This window comes from Rhipicephalus sanguineus, chromosome 6 (genome assembly GCF_013339695.2).
Source record: "Rhipicephalus sanguineus isolate Rsan-2018 chromosome 6, BIME_Rsan_1.4, whole genome shotgun sequence".
In the NCBI taxonomy this organism is placed as follows: Eukaryota; Metazoa; Arthropoda; class Arachnida; order Ixodida; family Ixodidae; genus Rhipicephalus; species Rhipicephalus sanguineus.
Genome location: NC_051181.1, coordinates 153,351,382 through 153,375,426, shown reverse-complemented (window position 1 = coordinate 153,375,426; position 24,045 = coordinate 153,351,382). Strand labels below are relative to the sequence as shown.

General features: G+C 49.7%; 1 protein-coding gene across 1 annotated transcript in view; it reads right to left on the bottom strand.

Annotated features, from left to right (window-relative positions):
* Positions 1-23,414, bottom strand: part of LOC119396824 (LHFPL tetraspan subfamily member 3 protein) — a 153,382-nt gene extending 129,968 nt beyond the window's left edge. The window contains exon 1 of the mRNA XM_037664160.2: positions 22,584-23,414. Within this exon, the coding sequence (XP_037520088.1) occupies positions 22,584-22,995 (412 nt within the window). The 5' untranslated portion in view covers positions 22,996-23,414. The remainder of the gene's footprint in view (positions 1-22,583) is intronic.
* Between the last annotated feature and the right edge of the window lie 631 nt (positions 23,415-24,045).

Sequence of the window (24,045 nt, the reverse complement as noted above, 5' to 3'; positions counted from 1 at the left end):
GTGACGTCTCGCGCGTTTTTTGATTTTCTTTTCCTTCCGTCCCGGGACACGTTACGTACGTGGGTGCCTGCAGTGGCACGCTGAGATAGGACATTCTAAAGCACGTTTATTTTTTTTTCCTTCACAAGCGTGCGTGGGCTCCCGGAATACGGCAACGGTATTACAAAGTGCACTTTTGGAAAGACGTGAGAATTGAGTTTATTCTAATATCGATATGTTGTAAACAGATCTCGTCGCTTTCCTCCTTGGCAGCGTCGTCTCTCGGGAACAGGCACGGCGATGGGACACCAGCGATTAGATTGATGAGATGCAGGAAAAAGATGGAACGAAAATTCTTTCGCAGATGCTGACACGGCCAGCTGTGTACTCTTCGCTGAGTGCACAATAAGGAAAAGCAAAAAAAATCCTGAAATCTTGGAATACGTGACGTGTGGTGGGGCGAAGCAGCGTTTTGTCCTGAGGCCACGATAGGCTGATGTTTATAGGAAAACTCTGGCTTCTTGTCTAACTTTGCAATGCCTCGATGCAAGAAGTGGTGATTGGTTGTAGAGTGTTGCTGAATTTGGAAAATGCAGGGATAAGTTTGATCGATAGATAGAAGTCCTCAGTAGGTTACGAGTGATTAGATATATGAAAGGCAGGAGAAAGATGGCATGAAAATTATTTTGCAGATGCTAACACGGCCAGCTGTACCCTTCGCTGAGTGCACCATAAGGAAGGGGAAAAAATCACTGAAATCTTGGAATACGCGAAGTGTCGCGGGGCCTGAAGCCGTAGGCTAATGGTTATCGGAAAAACTGTGGCTTCTTACCTTACTTTGCAATGTCTCAATGCAAAGAGCAGTTATTGGTGGTAGAGTGTTGCTGAATTAGGAAAATGCAGGGAGAAGTTTGATCGAGATATGGTAGCGCGCAGTACGTTACATAGATAACAACGAAGTTCGGCAAACGTAGACTGAGATTTCTTAAAAACGCCGAACCTACGGGAAAAGTACACATAAGTAAATTCTAGCGTGTTGTGGTGCTGTCGGTACTCTGACGACAGTTCTATTTGTACATTGTGACGTCGAGTTCTGTTTTCGCTTTATAGTTACGTCAGCGACGAGGATTCCGCTCGCATGATTTGAAACAGCTAAATAAGGGAGTAAGTGTGGAAATAAATAAATAAATGGCATCGACTGCACTTGTCATTTGGCGAGCTTACGGTTTCAGGCGCCTTCTTTCTCATATGTATTAACTCTAAGCAAAAAAAAAAAAAAACAGTATGTGTGACTCCTTGCGATGAGTCGTGGCTTGCCACGTATATGACTTTCCTTAAAGAGGCACGTTAACTCTCTTGTGGGTCTCCGATGAAGAGTTCGCGTGTCTCTTTAGAGAGAGTCATATACGTGGCAAGTCAGAATTCACAAAAGAGTGCCGCAGGACTCTTTCTTTTTTTTCGGTGTTCTAGATAAGAAAATGTCGAGTTGAACACCGAAAGTAGCCCGAAGATTCGACCTAACCTGAAAATTTTCCGTCAGCATCGCGTGCACATCGATACAACCTCGTTCGCTTCACGCCCACAGAAATGGGAACAGACCCTATAGCACCTGCTATGGGACACGCCACGCAAAGTGTCGCACGACGGGCAAGGCGCAGGAGCGGATAGTCCAAGTATTATAGGTCTCCTTACGGTCCCACATATGCAGCCGCGAGCTAACCTCGCGCGCGGCCTTGAATTGCACGGGCAGCGAGCGCGCACCCGAGATGGCTGTATGTGATTATTGATTGTGCACGCATCAGCGATGCAATGGGAATGGGGAGGGGCTGGGGTCAGCCGCGACACGAGCTGCCCCGACTGCCTTCAGCGCACGCTTGAGGTCTCCGTCTCCAGTGCGCGTGCGTGCTATCGCTTCGAGACTCGACGTACATACGCGCACGCTCCATTTGACGCCTCCAGGAACCGTCAGGGTGGCTACGGCGGCACGCTTGACCAAGCGTGACTTGGTTCGACACCGCTCGCATGTGTAGTATACGTGGCCTAGCATCGACTAACCCGTCTGCTCCATAAAGGTGGCTGTTTTTACGAGGATGAGTCCGGAGCGTCTTTTTTTTTTAGTGAAATAAAAAATAAATGGGGAGTTGTCGCCATTTGCTGGCGACGGCTACCCCTTTTCGCTTGGTTGTTAGGGTATATAAACAAAATTTAAGAAAGGAAAGGATATACATATATACAGTCCTGCATTTGGTGAGTTCTCGTTTTAACACAGCACACATAAACACGGTGCACACTTCGATGTAGTTCGCTCAATACTCATCACATATATTGGTGTCTTCAAAAAAAGAAAGAAACGCTGAAACAGTTTCATTGCTTTGTGATTTATCCCTGATGGCCATGGGCCTAGTATTACGTTGTCATCTTTCCTGACATTGTTGGGATCATTATCGTCATCGTGGTCGTCGTCGTCGCTGTTGTTGTTGTTGATTATGATGATGATAATGATATAGGTAGGTCATGTGGTTGCGATGGTTTCGGTGGCTGGTATAAGCGATGGCATGAGCCCATGCCGGGGGTTTTCGCAAAGAATCAGGCATTCGCGACGTTGAAGCAATATACTCTAGATGCGCGAAACTCGTCCCAACAAAATTAACAAACAAGTTGCAGCCTTGAATTGTAAAGGTATTTTTCAACGGAGTCACATGGGCCAGGTAAAGCGATTCCCGCAAAAAGTGCAACTGCGGGGCCAGTGAACTGCAAAAAAAAAAAAAAGGTATGTTTAGGTAGGCGGCGTATTGATGCATGTGCTTGTCCATAGGCACAACACTACGTCGCCGGCGCCTATAATGAAAGCACGCAAAAGCCATCTCCACTCTACCGATAGATTTTATATGGTGCACAAACTTACGCCTGCAAAATCTGAACACCAAAAGGCACTCTGAAAGGAATACCACCACGAAATTTAAAGTTCGCTGTCAACGAAAGCAGACACTCTTTTAGACGTGCGCAGGGTTCAACATTAAGGGTCCCTAATCCCGTCCTTGATCCGACATGGGGTCGGTCAGGTGTGGTCGAGTGTCATTTTGTTCTCTGTATCCCATGGGAGAATAAAAAATTCGGGGGGGGGGGGGGGAGGAAGGAAGGCTACGCCACTGCATCGCATAGCTTGGTCAATAGCGTAATCTGCTGCAGACGCCTCGTCGATCGCCCACGTTGCCGAGATTGAGCATTCCTTTTTAAATGTTCTTTTCATGCTTCTTCCGCTGTCACGCGCATGCCCCGGCGCATTTGCCGATACGCAAAAATGTTCAGCAAATCGTTTCGGGAAATGCCGACCGCAACGTCTGAAGAATCATCAATGTCGAAGATCATGCCCGTAGGTGAAGAACGTTCGCCGTTGTCGAGTGCGCAAACACGCAGTTCCACTGTGTAGGGCGCTAAAAATCAAAAAGGAAGTCTTATATAACGAACGGGGCTCGAAGGCAGACCTTTTATCGCCTGATAGCAGGGCGTCACAATATACAAGGATAAAAAGAGAGAGAGAGAGTGAGAGAGATACGTGCGTACCTTCGAAGTTGTCGTCTTTCCTCGCTGACCTGCTTTTTGCCTGGGTCGCCGACTATAAAAATAAGGGCAACTAACCTTTATGTCTATTTTCCTTTTGTTTTTTACGCTTTTCGGAAAAAAAGGGGGGCGATGATAGATCCCTTACGCCACCCGGCCGGCACTGATGCCGTATCGCGTGTTCATTCTGAGCGATCCGACGTGTGCGCGATGCGCAAGAGCTTCCGCAAAACAATAGAACGGAGAAAGTTAGCCAAGTGGGGTGAAAAACGTAATTTTCTTACGTTTTAGCGGACAGTTCTTTTACTGGAAATATTGTAGGCCCATATATTTGAGCATATTCGATAACACAGAACGCCATATCCCTTTAACAAAAGCTGGCAACACGCTTTTGATTCATTTGAAAGAGCTAAACGTACTTAGAAAAAGCTAAATGCACAGAACGCCTGGCAAGGTCTTCTGTATCGCAAACAACTTGCAGCAAACCTCTCCATTTATTCTATATAGCATAAACCGACTTCTCCGACTCTTCCAACCTAAACGTTCTTTCGTTCCAGACTTGTCTTTGCCCCTGACACGTTAGATTTCGTTGCACATGCTTTTTTGAGCAAAGCACAGTCACCGCAGCTCGCACCTACCGAACGCCAACGCCTCTTGACAAACCTGGCAGTACGAAACTATACACGTCAAACTTCTTTGCACGGTCTGCAGCTATAGTTCAATGTGTCTACGTGGGCTGTTTCGCTTTCACTTTCAGTGCCTTTCTGTCAGGCTTTCTTCTGCCCGCTGTACAGGACGCGGACACGCCTGTTGACCCTGTCGCGTATGGCGACGGAGGAGGGTGGTGTTGCTCTCGAAGACAAGCGTTCCGGAACGCAAGACGAGAGTGTGTACACAAACAGGACCTCCGAGTCCGCAAGGATAAGTACAGGCTTCTAAGCACCGAAAGAAAACAAGAAACAGAGAAAACAATGAGAAAGAAGAAAACTACAGCGCTTTCTCAGCTGGCAAACACTGTCCTCTTAGCTGAACGCATGCGACAGAGGCCCAGCAATTTCGCCTCTCGCGACCTGATGGGGCGTTGGGGACCGGAAGAAGAAGAAGAAGAAATTGCGGGCCACCATTAGAGACAACTCAAAGAGACCATTACGAGCAGGGGGGTATAAGGACGCGAACAGGCCGTTTTTCCGTTGACCCTCCTCTCTCTTATACTGCTGTGACTCCTTATACTAAAGTCACGGTGCTTTCAATAAGGGCGCTGTGGCGTTCGAGATGCCTCCCTGCGCTTCGGTAACTCTTCGAACCGCATTGTTCGCGAAGGGTTCTGACAGCTCCGGATGGGTTAGATCAGCGACACTCTATCTCTCGCTGCTTTTGTTGATGGTCTTGTGTTGGATGTTCATTGTATTATAATCCGGTCGAAAGCCATGCCTGCGCGATTATGCCAGCGGGAACCTCGCTGGCGATTGTTCCGTCCCGACCGATTAAAATAATGATGGGAACCAGGATCGCGAATAAGAATGACGAGCATTTGATGTCGCTATAGAAACCGACACCGGCGGAGGAATCGCAAGTGCCTTGCGATACTATTCCGCCACATACACCATGCATAGCTGCACGCTGTGTCAGACTGGGAAGACCTGCGCTGTTTAATTTTTGCAGCATTGTATAACTAATGAGGATACTAGCAACAATTGTAATGATTGCATCAGATATAAACGTAGAGAGAAAATGTAATGATGTATGGAGACGTTAGCCCAGCGAAAGGGCTGCTACCCTATAAAGGAGCAATCAGTAGACGATGCGAAACGTTCCAAGACTGCACTGTGGGGTGTGGGCTAGGGGAGATTCAAAAAGTAGGCGGCCCCGGATCAACATCTAAAAGCTGGAGCTCTTCAACATGCGCGTTAATCTAAGCACAGGGTACCTTATTTCAGCCCCAGTCAAAATGGCCACCCTGGCTTGCATTCCACCCTGGAACCTTCTGTTAACCAGAGTAGCGCCACGATCCTCTGGTTCTTTCATTTCTCTTTTGTAAAGCTCTCCAACTTAGTCAACAATAAACATAGTCGACCATGGTGTAGTGGACTACAATGGTCAAAGTATTGTGTGGTGTTTGCATACTTTCGTGGTGCAATGGAGAATATGTCGGTGTAGTTACAAGTTTTGATAGTGCTCTGTTCATTTAACGAACTACTTACTGATATTACCTCTTCGTTCATTTTTTTTTTCTCCCTCAGTGTCGGCAGCACTGGCGGTGACAAGGTGCAGTCAGGTATGTGAATGTCCTGTGTGCAGTTTTCATATGGTGCATAGAGCATACGTCGTGCCGCTTCGCTGATGAATTTGGTCTTCAAACACAGTTGCACCCTCACACACTGACACCTACATACACATACACACTCATTCGAACACTTACGCACGCGCACGCACAGAAGTTGCTACTTGCCCCCTTTTTTTCACTCGCCTTTTCCCTTTGACGAATGGCAATCAACATTCTCTTTGAGGCCTAGTGGCGCGAGAAAAACAGCACGAAAAACCACCCTCCCAAACACGTCGTCAGCTCCGACGGACCTTTCGAACAAAGGACTCAACGCGTGCTACCGAAATGTGCGAACCTAGCCTGACCCGCTTTGCAAGAAACGGGGCCTTTGAGTGCGAGCTCTAGCACACAAGTAAGCGGCGACAGCGCCTTACCGCCGCGTGACGCGGTCCGTCAAGCGTTCGTGCGAATTGCTGTCGACGTCAGGAGGGCCACGCGGTTTGCGATAGCAATTGGCACAGTGGTCGCAACGGGGACCGTTGCGCCGTTCGTTCAAGAACGCCCGCACAACTCGCGCCTAAATCGCGAGCGGTGTGGCCTGACCGTGTAACGTGCGACGCCTAAAATGACGAGCCGAAGAGTGGGGTTTGTTTTGGTTCCGGGTGGCACGCTATGACCGTGCTCGCTATAGACCAACCGGAAGCGACCAGGTTATGTGAGAGGGCGCGCTAAGTTGCTGAGCCGATTGAGCGAGCTGGGCTTGTACATACGGAGGGCTGTCATTTTGGGCGAGGATGGGGGCTAGGAGAGAGACGGAAATAAATCACTGCATTCACGTACTAGACGGAAGTACACTGCGTGAAAAGGGTAGCTTCCGAGCCTCCGTATACATCGTTTAGCGGACGAAAAAAAAAAAAAGCGCCGTGGTCACTTCCGTCCTCCATAAGCGGCGTTCTCCCGCGCTTTTCGACGAGGCGGTCGGTGCTCTTCTAATCCGCAAATTGCTACACTGTAGCGGTGCGCCTGCTTCATCGATCGGCCTGCTTGGCTGCCCCAGTGAAAGCTAGCTGTCGTGGAGTGGTCTCGACTGGGAAGTCTGCTCGTCCTTAATGTGCACGTGGTTGGCCGTCGATCGACTGACACGCGGTGCGATGTGAGCGACCTATCACGTAGATACTACCGCACGTGACATTGCGCTGGCAAAACACACTCCTTAATCATACGGCACGTGTCAGCACGAAGTCCTCGTTCATGCAGTTCGCGATTTCCTTCTTCCATTCTGTTTCTTTTTTGTCTACGTTAGAAGGTGTTCCCGGCATCACTGCGGCTAAAACACATGCAATCTAATGGCTACCAGGAATGTTGATCGCACCAAATATTAGCGGGAACTCACGCTTACGTGTGTATGCTGAGTGTCTGCGACAGGCACAATGCGCGATATTTCATCTTTTACCATACCCATCAAACCTCAAGAAATGCCCAAAGGCAGCCCTCCCCACAATACACTAAAGAAATATCGCTCTATCTCTCTATTTCACTTCTGGTTATTTTACAGGTCCTGTGTTTTTAATATTGGACACCTTCAGGTTTCTTCACTTCAACCACCATGCAGACAAATTGCTCAATGAACCGTGCAACGGCCGTGCAATAGGCCAACGCGTAGATAACACTTACAGTCGGAACAACGATAGTGGAGAGGGGGCGGGAAAGAACTAATACACAACAAAAGAAACCGATGGAAGCAAAGCGTAGAGGGCAGCCGTGAAACAGTTCTGGCCTCTTGTTTTCGTTCCGGGTACGCGGCCATGTGTTGCTCGCTCTCCGCGTGGCCCGGAAGGAAGAGTGCGAGGGTGAAGGTGCTGAAAGAGTCGTATGCTGCCGCGCCGACAGAGTTTCTTCGCATGCCTGTCACTTTCTCCCGGAGTGCAGTCGACCCCGAGCAAGCGAGCACCGTGATTGCCGAGAAAGTGCAGGCCGGAAGTGTAATGGAGTGCCCAGCTAGTATACAGCTGTCAGCGAGAACGGCTTGAAGTGCGTCTTGTTGTAAAATACGAGGGAGAACTACAACCGGGCGTGTGGGAATGACCCCTTCGCGCGTTGTGCAACTGCGGCCGCGGCACCTTGTCGCGGTCCGCGGAGCTACTCTGTCACTTCGTCCCATTTCACGCGCACTTTTGCCCGGCATCTTCTTCGCGCGAAAAGTGTCTTCGCCCCCGTGGCCCCGCGTCTCAGGTGTGCGCGGTCATCTGTCGAGCTTACGTAATGAGTTGATAATGGCTCCGTCCGGAGCGCCAGAGCGGAGTAAGCATTGGCGCCGCTCAAAAGCGGAAGTAACAGAGCAATCGGTTGTAAAGAGCTGCTCCCCCCTTTGACCTCCTCCGGTGTTCTATTTGACACACTGGAAAAGCGGTGGGGCCGTGCCTTTCGATCCATATCTGACGATCGTTTCTAGCTGGCGAACAACACAGTCGATGTTTACAGGAGACCGGAAGGGTTTAAGCGGTATAATCAGCCCTGTATAATCAGAGCTGCTTGCTTCGTGTCGCCATAGCAACAACTACACCAGTGCAAGTGGGGATCCTGACTGATAGCTATCAGTATCGTTGGTGCGTCGCCATCGTTATCTTGTTGTATTAGTCATGAAGCCCTGACTACGCCCGATACGACATAGCGCTGCGGGAAGCTGTACGGCTGCATCTCCGGTGTTTACAGGCGTCTGTTCACGGTTATATATGAGCAGCATTTCCAATAACTTTCGGAGCCATTCTAGTAAACCGAAGTGCTCGACGGAGCACCGTGTTGAGGCGTATTCGAATGTCGGAGGTTCAAAGCTTAAGATGAAAGCACAAAGAGTTCATAAACACTGCTGAGCGTCATAACGTCATGCCTGCCGTCTTTGACCGCCCGAAGTTTGAAATCACTGCCCTCGAAAGTTTAGCAAGACGTCCACTCTGTTGCTGTCAACTTGATTGGCGACCTGTTACAAATGGCCTGTTGTTGTTTGGTTTTCCTCTAAAAATGGTGCATGCACACTTCGGCTGAATGGTCAAAGGGTTGTATGAATCGAAAAAAAAAAAATAAAGGCATTTGGTCACGTGTATAAAGTAAAGGAAACTCCGACAGAAAAGCTCACCGAGAATCTCGGTAATTCATCTTTTAAAACTCATTTTTAGTGAATTTGAAGGAACTAACTTCAAAGGAACTAACAATAAACTTGAAGGAACTAACTGCTCCTTCCTTGTCCGTCCCGCAGCGACTTCGTTACCATTCAAGCGACGCGAGTGCGTCGGAAATAGTCTACCATAGTTGGATAAAGAGACCCACTTTGTGCGCCGTATTATAAAACCAAACCGAATGCATGTTCCATGGAAAGATTTATATACACGTAAAAACGACCTGTGAAGCCACAGGATATCACCATCGGAATCGCTATTCGCGAGCCATATGCAAAATCTGGATAGATGGTTTCCCTGTTACAGCGAACACTTGATCGAAGACACGAATGTGGAGCTTTTCCGTTGTATCGGCCTTTTATAGAATCTACTTCCGGTAAATATAGTAGACTGCAGCGTAATATACATAGTAGAGGGGCCAAGGGGTTCTAGATGGAGCATCTGAAGAGAGCTCAAATCATCTTAGAAAGACTGAATGTTAAGTCTGTTTTTAGGTTGTATACATACATAAGTACCTTAAAAAGTGGACGTGGAAACATCTGCCGCTGTTATTTCTTCGTCCACTTTCATCTCAATTTGTCCTGTAATTACTTAAATTCAGTTAAAATTATACCAATTCCGTCCTTATGTTTTCATTATTTGTGACTTTCAGGTGGCTGTGTCCAGCAAAAACTGGCCCCTCAATCAATGTTTGCGCCTCAATCAGCTCTCAATCATCCCATCAATCAACCCTCCTTTTCGTAGGTACGGATTTGCGGTGATGAAAGCAACGCGTGCAAACCCGGGCGCAAGTAGAACAAGTACGTTGTCCCATTAACTCAACTAGCGTCCGTGTTTGCACGTCCACCTTTCAATGTAAAATCCCTTCACTCGAAGTGGAGATGGTGTTGGAAGGCAACAAAGCAGCGCGGAGGCAGCCCAGCTGACCGTAACACGGCCACAAGAAAGGGACGGAAACACAACTGCACACCGCGAGTGTTTGCCATTCCACCGGTGGAGTACAAACAGCGTAACGCCTTTGAAATGCGCCGCAGGCCACGCGGTCGACACCGATCAGTGTTACGGGGTAACCAGAGCGGCAAAAGGCACGAGGGAAGCGCCGCCGTGTAAGTATACGCTCTTTTCCACGGATATGTGTCGATACGTGTACAGCAGACCGGTTACGCGTGCCAACGTCGCCGCTCAGTGTGGGACCGGCCGGAGCGCAGCGAGGGAGAGGAGGCGGATCTCCATCATCGCTCCAGAGACACGTGTCCTGTGAACCGCGAAGGAACCCCCCCCCCTTTTTTTTATGCCTTTCTGAGGCTTCGAAAGGACGCCCCTCGACCCCACGGGCAGGCTTCGACGACGGCTAACAGTGCGCATCATTTATATTTGCTATCTTCAATATCTCTTTCTGCGTTCTCTTAGTGCCGTCCATCCTAAGCTTGAAAGGCAATGCCGCCATACCGAGGCCGTGGAACAATTTTTGGTCACTGGTGTTCTGCTCGACCGAGAGCGGCCAAAAATGGGGGCCCCGAGATGGACGGCGCCGCCTGCATTGTGTCAACAGTGCGTTCTTTTTCTCATAAAACCCTGAGTTAAGCCGGAGCACTTCAATAACTTTCATAACAGCGCAATTAATCGACAATCCCGCTCGAGGTTCTGTTGGCGTTCCACCTGTCGGTGTTTCAACGCGATAGCACCGTCTATCCTTGTGACTCGTAGTTCGGGTTCTTACACTTCTCCGTCCCCGCGCTTAGTACGCGTATGTGGCACCATAGGCGACGTCTTCTCCAGGCACCACCTACATCTCTCGCCTTCGTGGACCCGGTACAAGGCGGCGTGACCGGCTGTGATGGAACCTTTGTCTCTCATCGCGTTCCTCGTTTCAAGAGCAGGCCTATGCAACGCCTCACCTCTTGAGAGAAACCGAAGTGTGTCACCCATCGCAGGTGTTCCGTGTATAGACAACCGAAAACAATGACACCTTTCTCATGTTCTACGCGTCTCTGGAAAAAGATGAGAACGACCTGATTATGCGTCTAAAGCACGTGCACATGCGCCTTGCGATGTGAGGAGCAGAAATGACACAGAAACACATTGCACCAAGCTGACTGATCTGTCTCGTAGTACAGAAGAATCTTCCTGGCGCAATGTGTGGAAAAACCGTTGCCCAGCAGATTGCTACTGCTTTGGTAGATAACAGGAGCCACAAGCACCGTATTCGAGAATTCAGAAACTACGCAGTGACAGACGCACTTTTAGTACAGGTAAGCAGAAGCATAGCCCGCTTAACCATGCACCGTATTAGGAGAAATAAGCTCACAGCTGGCACCTTGTCTTTTCTATTAATTTTACATCGCCTGTATTGGCCAATTGATAGGGATGGTTGGAAGCCAGCCTAACTTAATCAGTAAGAAAACAACGCCCGCGCATAATTTCCTCGTGGCTTCACGACGAAGTACCTTTTGCTCAATTATTTTGTGTCATAAACAGACAACGTGCAGAAACGCGACACAAAAGCTTAACGATGACCTACGTCAATAGCTGCGCGGCAGTTTCTATTCCTGTCTCTCTGCAGTAATTCTAACTATAGCCCAGATCTCGATCGCGCATTGTTTGTATACGTGTATACCGTTATATTAACCTACCACGTCAGCCCAGTGCGTTTGATCGCTAGCACTTGACAGTCGTTGTACTGTTATAGTAACCAGCGCATTCAGATCTAAGCTCTCCCAATGTAAGCAATGAATCAAATGGAAGAGGAAAAAGCGAGCTGTCTTGCACGCCAGATCGCGCACGCTTATGTGAAGACGGCGGGGGGAGGACCCAATTCCCGTCTCAGGAGGCATATATGTTAAGCGTTGGACACGCTGTCACTTCTTTCCCTCTATATCTCTACGAGGTTCACTAGGCTACTATACTTCACCGCGACGCACAACAGACATCTGTCTTGTTAGAACTGCAACGATTCCCCCGTCCCATCGCTTGTTCTCTCGAGGCCGCAGCTAAAAACACGCACGACTGGACTATGAGAAACAACAGCAACTGGTTGTGCGCAATAAGAAGTGCCCTCCGTGTCGCCGTTTCTCCGCAAGGCATAGGCGAGATGTAGTTCTCAAGAGCGCGTCCGCGCCAACTGAGACCTGCTTCCAGATTCAGATTTCTTTATTTCTCTTCTAAGCTCACTGGCTTCATCTGCGGGCCTGTGGAGGCCAAGGAGTATACAGAGATGAGCAGATATAGGACGGCGTGGCCAAAAAGGAGGACTGTGTTGATGAAGCTGAGGAAAGGGAGGCTGGAGGGGGGGGGGGGCAATATTGTAAACAGTCTGTCGAAGTTCTAGGTCAGCCGGGCAATCGCCACCGGTGCCGCCGGGGTTCTCCGGAGGCGTCGATACGATCGAAGCGGAGCGGGCAACTGCTGCGCCGTGGCGGAGGGCTTGCAGGAAGCGTTGCGAGCGGCTGCGGCCCGACTCTTGCACCGAACGACGGAGGAGCCAGCCGGGTCCGTCACGAAGCGCTCACCATCGTTAAGAACGGCGCGCACGCTCGTGACAATTGGCCCCGGCTGAAGCCATTGCCGCTTGCATCCCCATGTCTCTCTCTCAACAACGTCTTCTCCCACCTACCTTCTCTCATCCGTGGACTCTTCGCACACCGGAGGCGTTCTTCTTCTTTATCTTGAATCTCCTCTCCTCTCACCTTTGTTTAGTTTTCGTTGTAGCAGGGCTTTGCAGTAACTATGCCCGTTCCTTCGCAGTTACTCCACTCTTTTTATTTTCATTTTTTTTTTTGCCGTAAACCGGGCGTACGTGCGTGTAGGTGCCGTCATGGTATGTATACTAGAGCCGTGCGGCCACGTATGCGTGTATACTCTTTACACCTGCGTGGATGACCTAGAAAGATCTTTGATATAGTTGCGTTTAGAGGATGAGCGCGTGACCCCCCGCGGAGGCCTATGAGGATGGTGCTTTATAATGTGCCTCCTCGGCGTCCTTTCTTTCTTCTTTTTTTTCTTTTTGCTAGAATGGCCTGAGATAATGAAGGACGAAAAGTGAGTCGCTGACGTCATAGCTAAAGGACACTGCAGCGCACTATGTGAAAAAACGACGCTGCACCGTTCTCGTGTTTGCAACGTGTGAGCATATAGATAGCTTGCATGCGACGTCATGGACGCAGTGTTTGAACGTACTGGCACTCCACGACAGCGGCTTTGATGAGAAGCAAGTTGCGGTTAACCTGCTTCAATGTGATAACGACGTGGCAGGAATGCCTCTGTGCGTAAATAACGAAAGAACCTGCATATGATGTTTCGATAACATTAATGGGACAGCGCAAACATCGCGTCCCCCCACGCTGGTGCTCCAACAGGGCGGTTTCAGTGACGTCCGTGCAAGCCATCTCACTTAACACTTACATCTAATTGATTTCTTCGAGCTACGATTGTTTATTTATTTATTTATTTATTTATTTATTTATTTATTTATTTATTTATTTATTTATTTATTTATTTGCCACAGCTGAAGCGATCAGCGGTCCAAGCCGAGCAAGCGCGAGCGCCAACAACAACCGTCCTCGTCTGCTTCTTTCGCTGGCGTTCTTGTCTGCGCCCTACCATGTTACAATTTATTCATTTCCTACAGTGACGCTATGAGAGTCAGAATGGAGAGCGTTCGTGAATGTTTAGACACTTCACAATCAGGTTTAGATTCTTAAGCTTGCCGGATCGCGGGGAATGGCAACTTTCAAAATTTGTGGCAGCATTGCACTCAGTCGTCCTCCGCCATTGAGTCAGCTTTGGCACGCACATCACTGCATTACCGCGGTATTTGAAGTCACTCGGTTTTCCGTTGACAACTGAACTCCAACTCATTAAGCGGCAAAGATGAAGGAAAGGAAAGGAAAGATGAGCGCATTAGGCAGGGCAAACACTTCGCTGAAAAATGTACAGTGCAGTTCGCATACGCCAATCATGCCTCCAGTCTGTGCTCTCAGAGGCCTAGACACACACGCACAAAGGTTCATGCCAATAATCCAGGTCGTAAACGCAATGCTGCCCAGAGAAGTGTTTTTTCACTACTGATTGGGCGCATCAACGTTGGCTTTACATGGAAGTTTAGAGTAATGGGGTGACGTTGTCCTCTTTCCTCTTCGCTATTTGTTTTTTCTCGGGGAGTGGTGGAGTTGTTTAGAGCACCTCTGTTGTGTGTTTTCCGCTCTTCAGTCTATTCGTTGTATTTGTTTTCACGTTCTTTCCTTTAGGATGTATCCGCACCACTTCTGCCAATTATACTCTTCGAAGGCTGTTGTGATCCCCGGACATTGCTTCCGGTTGTACGTGTAACCAGTTTTCAATCATTTTCAACTGCAATTTTCGCCAGCACGAAGAACCGCACAAGTTCTGTCGCGGCTACCACAGTTGCGCCACCAGGACGCGACCTTTCCAATATTATTCAACCTCTCTGAGACGCTTAAGCTGACAGCTTCCGCGCTCTTCCTCGCACAGTATCAGGAAAACACACCCCGTACCACCGGCCACGCCTATAAACAAATCCCGCAGCTACCGAGCCCGTTCTTTTATCGAATCCTACGTAGAGCGTTCCCAAACGCTGTGTATACACACCAGGTATCGGTCGCCACTCGCCGGCTTTTTAACCTCCGAGTTCGCGAGCGCGACCCCAATTTCCCGCTGCGAATAGCGAGCCGAGAGAGGAAGGAAGTAACTTCCGGTGACTTCCGGCTAAATGGGGGGGGGGGGGAGCAAGTTTTCCAGCGTCTGCGAGGCTTCCGAGGGCACGCCCCGTTGTAACAGAAGCGCGCTCTACGGAGCAGGCGCAATCAGCGAGAGCATTTTCGGACGCTAGCGAAAGCGCGCGCTCCCACGCTCGTCGTTCATCCAACGCGTCGTCGCAGCGGGGTGTTTGAAATTCAAATTGCCCGAGGAAACCGGTACGCTGGCGATGGAGCGAGTCCGTGATGAGACTCTGTAGCGTACGCGGTTGAGAAAGGGGGCAGCGCGCAAAACAGCCGCGTAAGAGAACCAAGAGACAGTTCGTCACTGAGAGAGGGGGGTGAAAGTGTATCGCACGAACACGCACACACAGTGTTGGCGATGATGTCATAGGTGTTGAGATCACAGAGATAAAAGCAAGAGTAGGGCAGGGAGCGCAAATAAAGGTAAAGAAAAGTAAGCTAGGTGAGGAAGTGTACTGCTTTGTCCACACCTGTGTGCTGCGGAATGGGTCGTCAGTCCATCCCGGCTTTAATCTAGGCAGAATGGCGGCTATAGCTGCTGCGACGCTCCTTACCCCTAGTGAGAGATTGACAAGGTCTCGGCGGGGCGCCGAAAAAATTCGCGAATTGGGAAGACGCTCCCATGGCGACGACGGCTATGCGCCGCGTCGTTTCCATCCGCTCTTAATCAGGTCTGCTGCGTGAATGACATCTTCCCTAGGCATCGTTGTTTTATAACTTTGCTTTAATTCATCCGTCTTCTGCTTTGATGTCCCGTGGTGCCACAAGCGGGAGCCTTATCTCTTGTTTATGATTTTTTTTTTTGAAAATTTCGCGTAGTCTTTGTTAATTGACGTCTGTGGCGTTTTGAGAGGTGACGGTTTCGCTAAGACGAGCGTAGGCACCGTTGGCGGAGGCGAGGCCCGCTGATGTGCGTACGGTGCCCGTAAGGGCACGGTGATCGCCTGGTGAGTTTAATCTCCGCATCCGACAGTGACGGCATCGACATGCAAGGGCAGTATGAAACAAACAAACATACATAAAACAAACTGGAGTTCAGACGTCGGAGGTGATGAGGTGATCTCATCCGGTGTGTCGAAAGTGTAGGAACCTCCTGTGATAGACAGGCTTACCGGCTTATACCCTCAGCCTGGACTTATTTTTAACCCCTGCTTCATTTGTTTATCTATTCAATGTAGAAAACCGGAAGTCATAACTTACACTTCACAAGCGTACCATCGACGTTAATTTCATTCCTATCGATGGCTGGATAGTGGTCCAAGTTGATTGAAGTTCCAGGGGGCCGATTTCACAAAACTTCTTTCGCTTTTTCCGATTGGTAAGCCGGTTTCGGAAATGATATGTCCCGCATCGTGATTGGCTGAAATATTCTCTAACGAAAATTTTTGTCGTAAGACCTTTTTGTGAATACTGGCACAGATATTGAGTTACTTATATGATGTGCGCGAACGGCCGCCTGAGATGAGTCTATTTTAAACAATCGGGAATGGTTGGAGTTCTTGCAGAGTCCTCATAACGGGGTACTCAATAATTTGTGGTTTGTTTTCTATACATGAGGCCTTTCTTTGTTATCGAGCTAGTCTTCCATCAACTTACTCCCATATATGATATAGTACAGCTGGCGCACATCACAATTGTCGCGCTCTAGGCTGACAGCGATATTACAAAGGCGCCTTCTGAAAATATGCTAAATGCGTATGCTTTCTGCGATCAAATCATATATATTTCTTACACATTTATGTGTGGTTTCTCTTAGTTAACTATAACACTTTTTCTATCCTTTAATCTCAGTAACTACACGCTGATAGACTCCGTGACAAAGTCATCAAGTTCGTTCTTCCGGTATTTAAGTGTTTTCGTTATTCTTTACTTTCCTTTCTACTTCGCACAAGCGCCAGTTCTCGAATTCGCAAAGGGGAAATCGCATCGCAATTCCACAAAAGAGAAGCGATCAACCCGACGCGACAATTTCCTCGGCATAGGAAGTGCCGAGAATAACGTGGTAACCAGGCTAACGACAGGCGTTCACTCACTCGGCGCCCTGTATCATAAGCCTCCGTATAGCATTGCTGCCTGCATGGCAGGGAAGTCAGCCATCAGAGCCAGTCAACGCATCGTGCTTCGAGGAACGTGACAGTCGAATCATCGATCAAACATCGCTGCTGCTGCTTCTAAACCTTTGATTCCAGTCTGGGCGCGCCGGCAGAGGCCTTTCGGCACTCGATTGCGGGCGAGGCCGGGTTGGAGGCGCACGGCACACAAGCTAATACGAAGACGAGTCGAACTTGACAGCGCATTCCTGCAGCTGCCGCCGGCGACTCGCTGAGGCCTGTGACACCGAACCTTGCTGCCTCTCCACCAGTGACCTCTGCAGCGCGACGAGCGGAGAGACTTGTTCGCGCGAAATTCTCGTTATTGCGAAGGCCCGCTTAATAGAAACCTTGCAGGAGAAGATGTCGTGGCAAAAGATTGAAGCTGCGTTTCCTTTGTTCCTTGCTTTTGCGGCGAAGCTGCCTTATTCTACCCTGTGCCGTAGTAGTGGTAGTGATGAAGTTCTCGCGGGCGAAGCCCGCAATCAGGGGCGTAGGAAGGATATTATTTTGGGAGGGGGGTGTCTGATTTTCTTTATGTATTGTAGAAGGGTGTACGCTTCAGGGCTCGTTTCATGATTATATGCAGGACAGGGGGCGCTGCACGGGACATAAGGACACAAAGTGTGCGCTACCTCTGAATACCCTATTTGAGTCTTATTTGTTTTCCCACTTTATGTGGTGCAAACCTCGTGTTTGATCACGTCACTTGGGAGACGAGAAAAAAAAAAAAAGAAACTCCGTCGCATCCTGGTTTCACAGAACTCCTACCTCGTAAACAATTTCTAAAGCTCCTCGTTGACCCCAGTGCCTGAGCCGCTAATCGTTTTAATAAATCTACAGCCGATGAATCGTGCCACTTCAAGTGTGCAACGACGTATACACACAGAGCTGTCGCGGTATACATACTCTCGATACCGGAGTATTCGTGCCGTCGCTAAGCCGAGTGCGCGTTCGCGTGCTTCGTCTACTTATACGGCCGAGGAACCCGCATATAAAAGGGGGATCCACATTAGCGGCGGGACACCAGCGGTCGAGAAAAGAAACGGGGCTCTCGCGGCGAGCGCGTCATTGCGGCGGCGGCGTCGGTGGCCTACATCCCCTCGCCCAACCCTTTTCACGCCACCCCTTCTCCTCCTCTACTGCAGTTCACCCACAGCCTCTCCCCTTTCCCTTCAAAGACGGCGTTCCTTCCGATGACGAGATGTACCATTCCTGCCGCCGGGACCTTCCTGTTTCGCTCGCTTTTCGCAGTGCACGGTGCATGTGTATTTCCTTATTTTTGTCTTCTTGCTGCTCTTCTTCTCTAAGTTCTTAGAATGCTTGACCGTACTGCGCTGACTAAAACGAAAAAAAAAAGAAAAGAAAAAAGCAAACTAAATGTTACGGAAACGTTCATCACGCTCGCCGGCAGAGGAACGGCCGAAGTATAGACTCAATGCAAAAAACGTGAGTTACTAGACGTTAAAAAGAGAAACACATCTGTAGGAACACGGATTGAGACGCGAGAGCCTTGCAAGCTGAACGCATTGTAATGATTCCTTCCCTTCATTGTTTGCCGAGGAGGAAGTCTTGTTCGTCGCGGAAACCTCATGTGATCAAAGCCCCGGGAACGTATTTGCGAACGAACATAGCATCCACATTCGAAAACGCTGACATGCGTCGTCACAATATAGGTATATTCACGATAGGGATACCGGTGGTGAGAACTCTTGTTCACGAAAATGGAAGCGCTCCGCGCCTGGGCCTCTGCGTGGCTCCACTCTGGAAGCTACCCTTCGGGTCCAGGAAACGATGGCTAGCTGTTTCCCTAGTTCGAGGTCCTTGAGAAATTCCTCCTAGGTTAGCTTAGAGGGAGCTGGCACGAGCGATTCTTGGGTAGACAAAAAAATGGTGGTGGTGGTGGTGGGGAGGGGGGGGGGGTGATATTGTGTACGTAGGCGTGCGCAGGGTTCTCCACTTCGGGGGCAACTATCACCGCAGCGTTACAACCCCCCCCCCCCCCTTTCCCCAGTGGACGAGTCCGAAAGAAAACAAGCTTCGCAATGGACGCCAAAATGATGGCGTACTGCTCAGCGATGACGTACTGCTCAAAACGGCCTGTCATTAGTTCCCGGCCTTACGGGGGTAAATATGGGAAGTAAACCGTTCTTGGAATGCAACATCAGGGTCAACCTGCACCTCCATTACCCTCCCCATTAAACAATGACGGAACAGGCCCGATTGAGTAAAGATGTAAAGATATAGGGCTGACTTGGCGCCCCCCACTTACATCATTAGGGGGGGCGTCAACCCCCCTCTCCTCCCTTTGTGTGCGCACTCGTATGCTTTTGTAGCCGGTTTACCTGAACTACGAGTTTCCACGTGTGAGGGAGTCTAGCACACTGTCGACTGAATATCAGCTTGTGTTTTGCTTTTATATTAGAGAATGATCAGTCCTTTATGGCAGACATGCCGACGTCTGGTCTTGGGGAGACCAGCACTGCCAAGCGAAAACATGCATAATTCCACGCACACGCATATTAAAGGTGCCATCGATAGTACGTCTACATTTACGTGCTGACGAATAATGTATATTATTTAACGTTATTTTAATGTCACTTCTAGCTGTAACAACATACGTAGGTGCAAGCTCATTCACAGCATGAATGTCGGTTAAATACGTCGACCGCATACGTTTTATTTACCATAATTGCGTTCGCTTCGCATATAGGTACAGTCAGCCATCATCTAAATCCATACGGCTGATTTTTAATACGTTTGGTGACATTCATTTCGGACTGCGTGAACTACGGCTTATTGCGGACTGCTTGTCAGTATATGTGCATTTTCATAAGAAGCTGATAGGAGCCCGTGATCCTGAGCCCGCACTCGCAAAAATTTCTTACGATAGGCTTGTTCTTGAGCGAAAGACTTCGGCCAATCGTGATGCTGGACATGTCTTTAGCGATGCCAGCTGATCAATCGCATAGAGCACATCTTGGAACTGAAAGCTTTGCGAATTCGGCTCGGCCTCTAGTGCGGCGGAACACTATGTCTCGGCCACTGCATGACGAGAAGTTGGCCAAGAGGGACGCGGCAGTCTACTACGAGTGCTGTTATTACTTACAATTAAAGTATTAGCGATATGCTATTTTCTATTCATACATACTATAGTGTTACGTGTTCCCTAGAAATTGCAAGTGCTGCGGACGAGGAAGGCTAATGGAATGCTGCACGCCGACCACGCATTCATCCTTGCTTAATAATAGTCTTAAGCAAGTAGCGAAGCTAGGGTTGTAGTATGGAGAAGACTCGGGCATTCTACGCGCATTTACTGTGGACTCCAAGACCGCACGCTGACGTAGTGTGTTCGAAACGACCGGCTATAACGCGGCAGGTCTTGCGTGATGAATCGCGCAAAGGCAGACCAACGTAAGAGCCAAAGTTGTTCCGCGAGGAAGAAAAGGAAAGAAACAGCGGCGATGCCCATGAGGTCATCGGGCGTGTATGGCCTGTTGTAGGCACCGCATTTAGGACGGTGGCCTTGAACGAGCAACCACGCAGGACGCACCAGCACAGCGGGTGCACCCCCGCTGTCTGCAACATCCTTGCAGTATGGTCGTATAAGAACACGGAAAACCTGAAAACCGGATCGATGCTCTCCGCGGCGCTCTTTATTGCTTTCTTCTTTCGTGCGCTGGGCACGCAGCTTTCGCATAGCTGTGCTATTCGTGTGTTATATAACTATCGCTATTTGGAACGTGGTTGTGTACTACTGCACTTGAACACAAATGATAATTGAGGCAAGTTTTTGGTCACGAAGGCTGTGTTCTGCTGCTCTTGATATATCCATGTTTCTGTACTTAAGGAGGTCGCGAAATTAGAACGTGCACTGAGAGAACGCGCCACGGTTAAGTTGCCCGATAAAATTATTTGGAAACCCTAAGGCCAGTCTGTATACTTTAAGCAGACCGCGCACATAGTTTGGTCATAAGTCGATTAGCAGGGTACACCTCCTGACAGGTCATCGCGGGTGAAGGCGACGAAGGCAGTGCTCAGCTTCTTGAAGGCATCAGACCTGCACAGGCGGTTATAGACTAACGACGTTAGCATGACTGTGAGATGTGTGTGACTCATTGTTCGTGCGTGCTCTCCTTCTCTCTCTCTCTCTATCTTTATATCTCCCCCATCCCTTCCCCCAGTGTAGGGTAGCATACCGGTCCTTCTAGGCTGGTTAACATCCCTGCCTTTCCTTTCTCTCCTTCTCCTCCTCCTACACCTACGTAGACAGAATTCGCCCTCAAGGCTGTCTTGCATGGCTTGAGTGGTGTCCGCAATCTCTAAATAAGATTCGAAGAAGATACCTAGACATTACTTTTTTCTTAAAAGTCTAAGGAGAAGTGAGTATTAAAAGGGTGGACATTAGCCTATGAAGACAGTTTTAAGGTCACCAAGCTGCTTCTACCCGTTCTCTTCAATTTATTGAAAAATATTCGTAGATTTGCTGTCGCAAAGAAATGCCGAAGGCGGGCCCCCCACAGAAATGATGCGTGATGCGAACTAATGCACAATTACTTGTAAAGCAACATGGAATTACATCGCAGATGTGACACAAGCTGCCAATATGCGCATCTCTTGCACAACTTACGCCAGCATGGGCTCGCGTGCTGTGTTGTATATTGCGCAATAAATATCACATGTTTCTCGTGTAAACATACCAGACCTTCTCTTGTCTGAAGTAACGGTTTGCGTAAAGACGAAGTACACCTTTGTAAGTCTAGTTGTACTTTAGAGAACTTCGTTTTGGGTGTGTCGGTATCAGTTCGTTTTATAACTGCTTTAGATGCTCAGAACTCGCACACCACAAGAGTGGCGCTCTCTCCCGTCGTCTTCTCTTGTGGTGTGTGCGTGTGTGTGTTTAGCACCACAGCAGTTAGAATATGAGCCATAGTTGTACTTGGGTTGCATGCGTACGGCTGAGAATGGCTTCAAAGCTGTTTCAACACTTCTCTCCACCCTACAGAGCCTTCTAGCACTGCGAGTTACAATGCCGCTACCTCCAGAAGTCAGGAATCAGCGATAGAAATGGGCTGAATGCATGTGTATTCTTGCAGTCTATGTGTACTTGATTTCATAGCAACCTGCAGTCCCATTCTGGTGTCATGGTGGAAACATGCCATCCATCAGACACGCCAAGAAAAACGAATACTAAATGAAATCACTGTAAGTTGACGCAACAGTACAGATCTTAGAAGAAACACCACAGACAATTGATTTTTCGCACCACACACTTCGTAAGATCAGCATTGCGGTCAGGACCAGTGATTGATAGGATTGAACCTGTCACATTGTCATAGAAGCGTGTAGACCTAGACCTTTGTAACACAGAAAGAATACACTTGCCACGGTATAAAATAAGCTGCAAATGCGTGCTTCATATGATAACAAAAGTAAGAAATGGCTGCTTAGTAAGCATTGATGTGAGCTGCTCTTCTACGTTGCTGTCGTGTATGGGAGAAGTGCGTATTCATATGGCGCTCTAAGCACGCGCTACGTTGGCTTCAGCAACCAAACGCGTGGCTTTTGAGACTGCGAAACTAACAGAACGAAAAGGCGCTTGCTTTTTTCCGTCGCCAGAACATTGTTTCTGAAAGTTCGATGTAAACTGCGAACAGTCTGTACGTCTGTTTGCTCAAGGGAGAAAAAGAACGCTTGTAGTAATTGTTTAGTTTCGCATCGTTCCCACGTGACGACCAGAGGGCGCCGCGCGCGCGCGCTAAACTATAGCGGTACTCACCGCAGAAGACCTGCATCCAGCCACAGATGTGGAACACAGTGGACGAGTGGAACACGAAGAAGAGCAGCATGCAGCAGATGCACAACAACACCATGACAACCGATAATCCGACGAACACCGTGGCCGCGCGGAAAGCCGCCGACGGGATCGAGCTGAAGTCGTCCAGTCGGCCCTGGCACGTCACGTCCTGGCCATCCTGGATCAGGTGACAGTACTGCCACAGGCCGAAGTGGCCCGTGCCACGCGACTCCTTGGTGTCGCCGAGCCAGTGCGGCTGGATGAACACCACCACGTTGATGATGGCGAAGCAGATGGTGAACACGGCCCACAAGACGCCGATGGCCTTCGAGTTGCGCATGTAGTTGGCCTGGTAGAGGTTCAGTTCGCTCGCGTACTCGTACTTGGGCTCCATGATCACGCCCGCTTCGATCGCTTTAGGCTTAAGCGCCGCCGTCTTGACTGCTGCTGCTGCTCACAGCACACGACCGTCCCTCACGCTCGTCGCTCGCCGGGGAGCAGCGCACCGCACAATCGTGGGACGACGGCGTCGTCTTCTTTTCCTCTCCTCACCGCCACTGCCTCATCGCACACAATCCGAAACGTCGGCGAAATGCTGCCGGCACGGCCGCAAGGTCTTGCGCGCAAGCTCGCTCGCGCACGGCGCAGTTGAACCTTATCGCCCCCGAAGAATGCGATGGCACGCTGGCGCGCAATAAGCGAAGGACAGAGACAGCTGGAGGGGGAACTGAAACGCACCACCACACCGGCGTGAACTCACACTCGGGATTAAACGCCACCGCCGCCGCCACTGCGCTCAGAGCGGCACGGAGGAGGAAGAGAGGGCTCGTGCCGACACCAGCGAGGAGGTAACTTCTCCCTCCTCAATATGGCGGCTTTGCTGTCCAGGTAGGTAGCCTCCCACATGCCATGAGGACTGGTTTGGCCAGTTACCCTTCGCTTCGTCCCCGGCCGCCGCTGCCGCCGTTGCTCACGCTTTTGTTGGGTCCTGCCGGACCAAGGAGGTTGTAGTATAAAAGAGACCCTCCTTTCCCAGGTACGCGAAGCCGCGCAGCGCGTATTCGGCGCCGCTGTCGGCAGAAGGAGCCTGAGATTCCACTGCCGGCTACGCACGTCGATGGAGGGTTACCGCGGAGGAGCGCGAGTGGTGGCTGCCTTTGATGCGACCGGTATGCCGAACGTCCGTTCGCACCGATGCGGGCAGTTCTGGACGCTGACGCAAGAGGCTATATCCGTCCCGCGTTGCGGCCGGTCCCGCTACCGTGTAAGCGGCTTTCGATGTAGCGGCGGAAGGAAAACGCGGAAAGAAAATGCTTCGGAGACTGCCCCACGTGAATTACACGCGAGGCCCTTGACCCTTCCGTGCAGCATTGAACAGAGCCGGCGGCGAATCCCGGAAGCTGGAGAATTGATGAGACGTGTCCAATTCCGTGATGGAAGATGT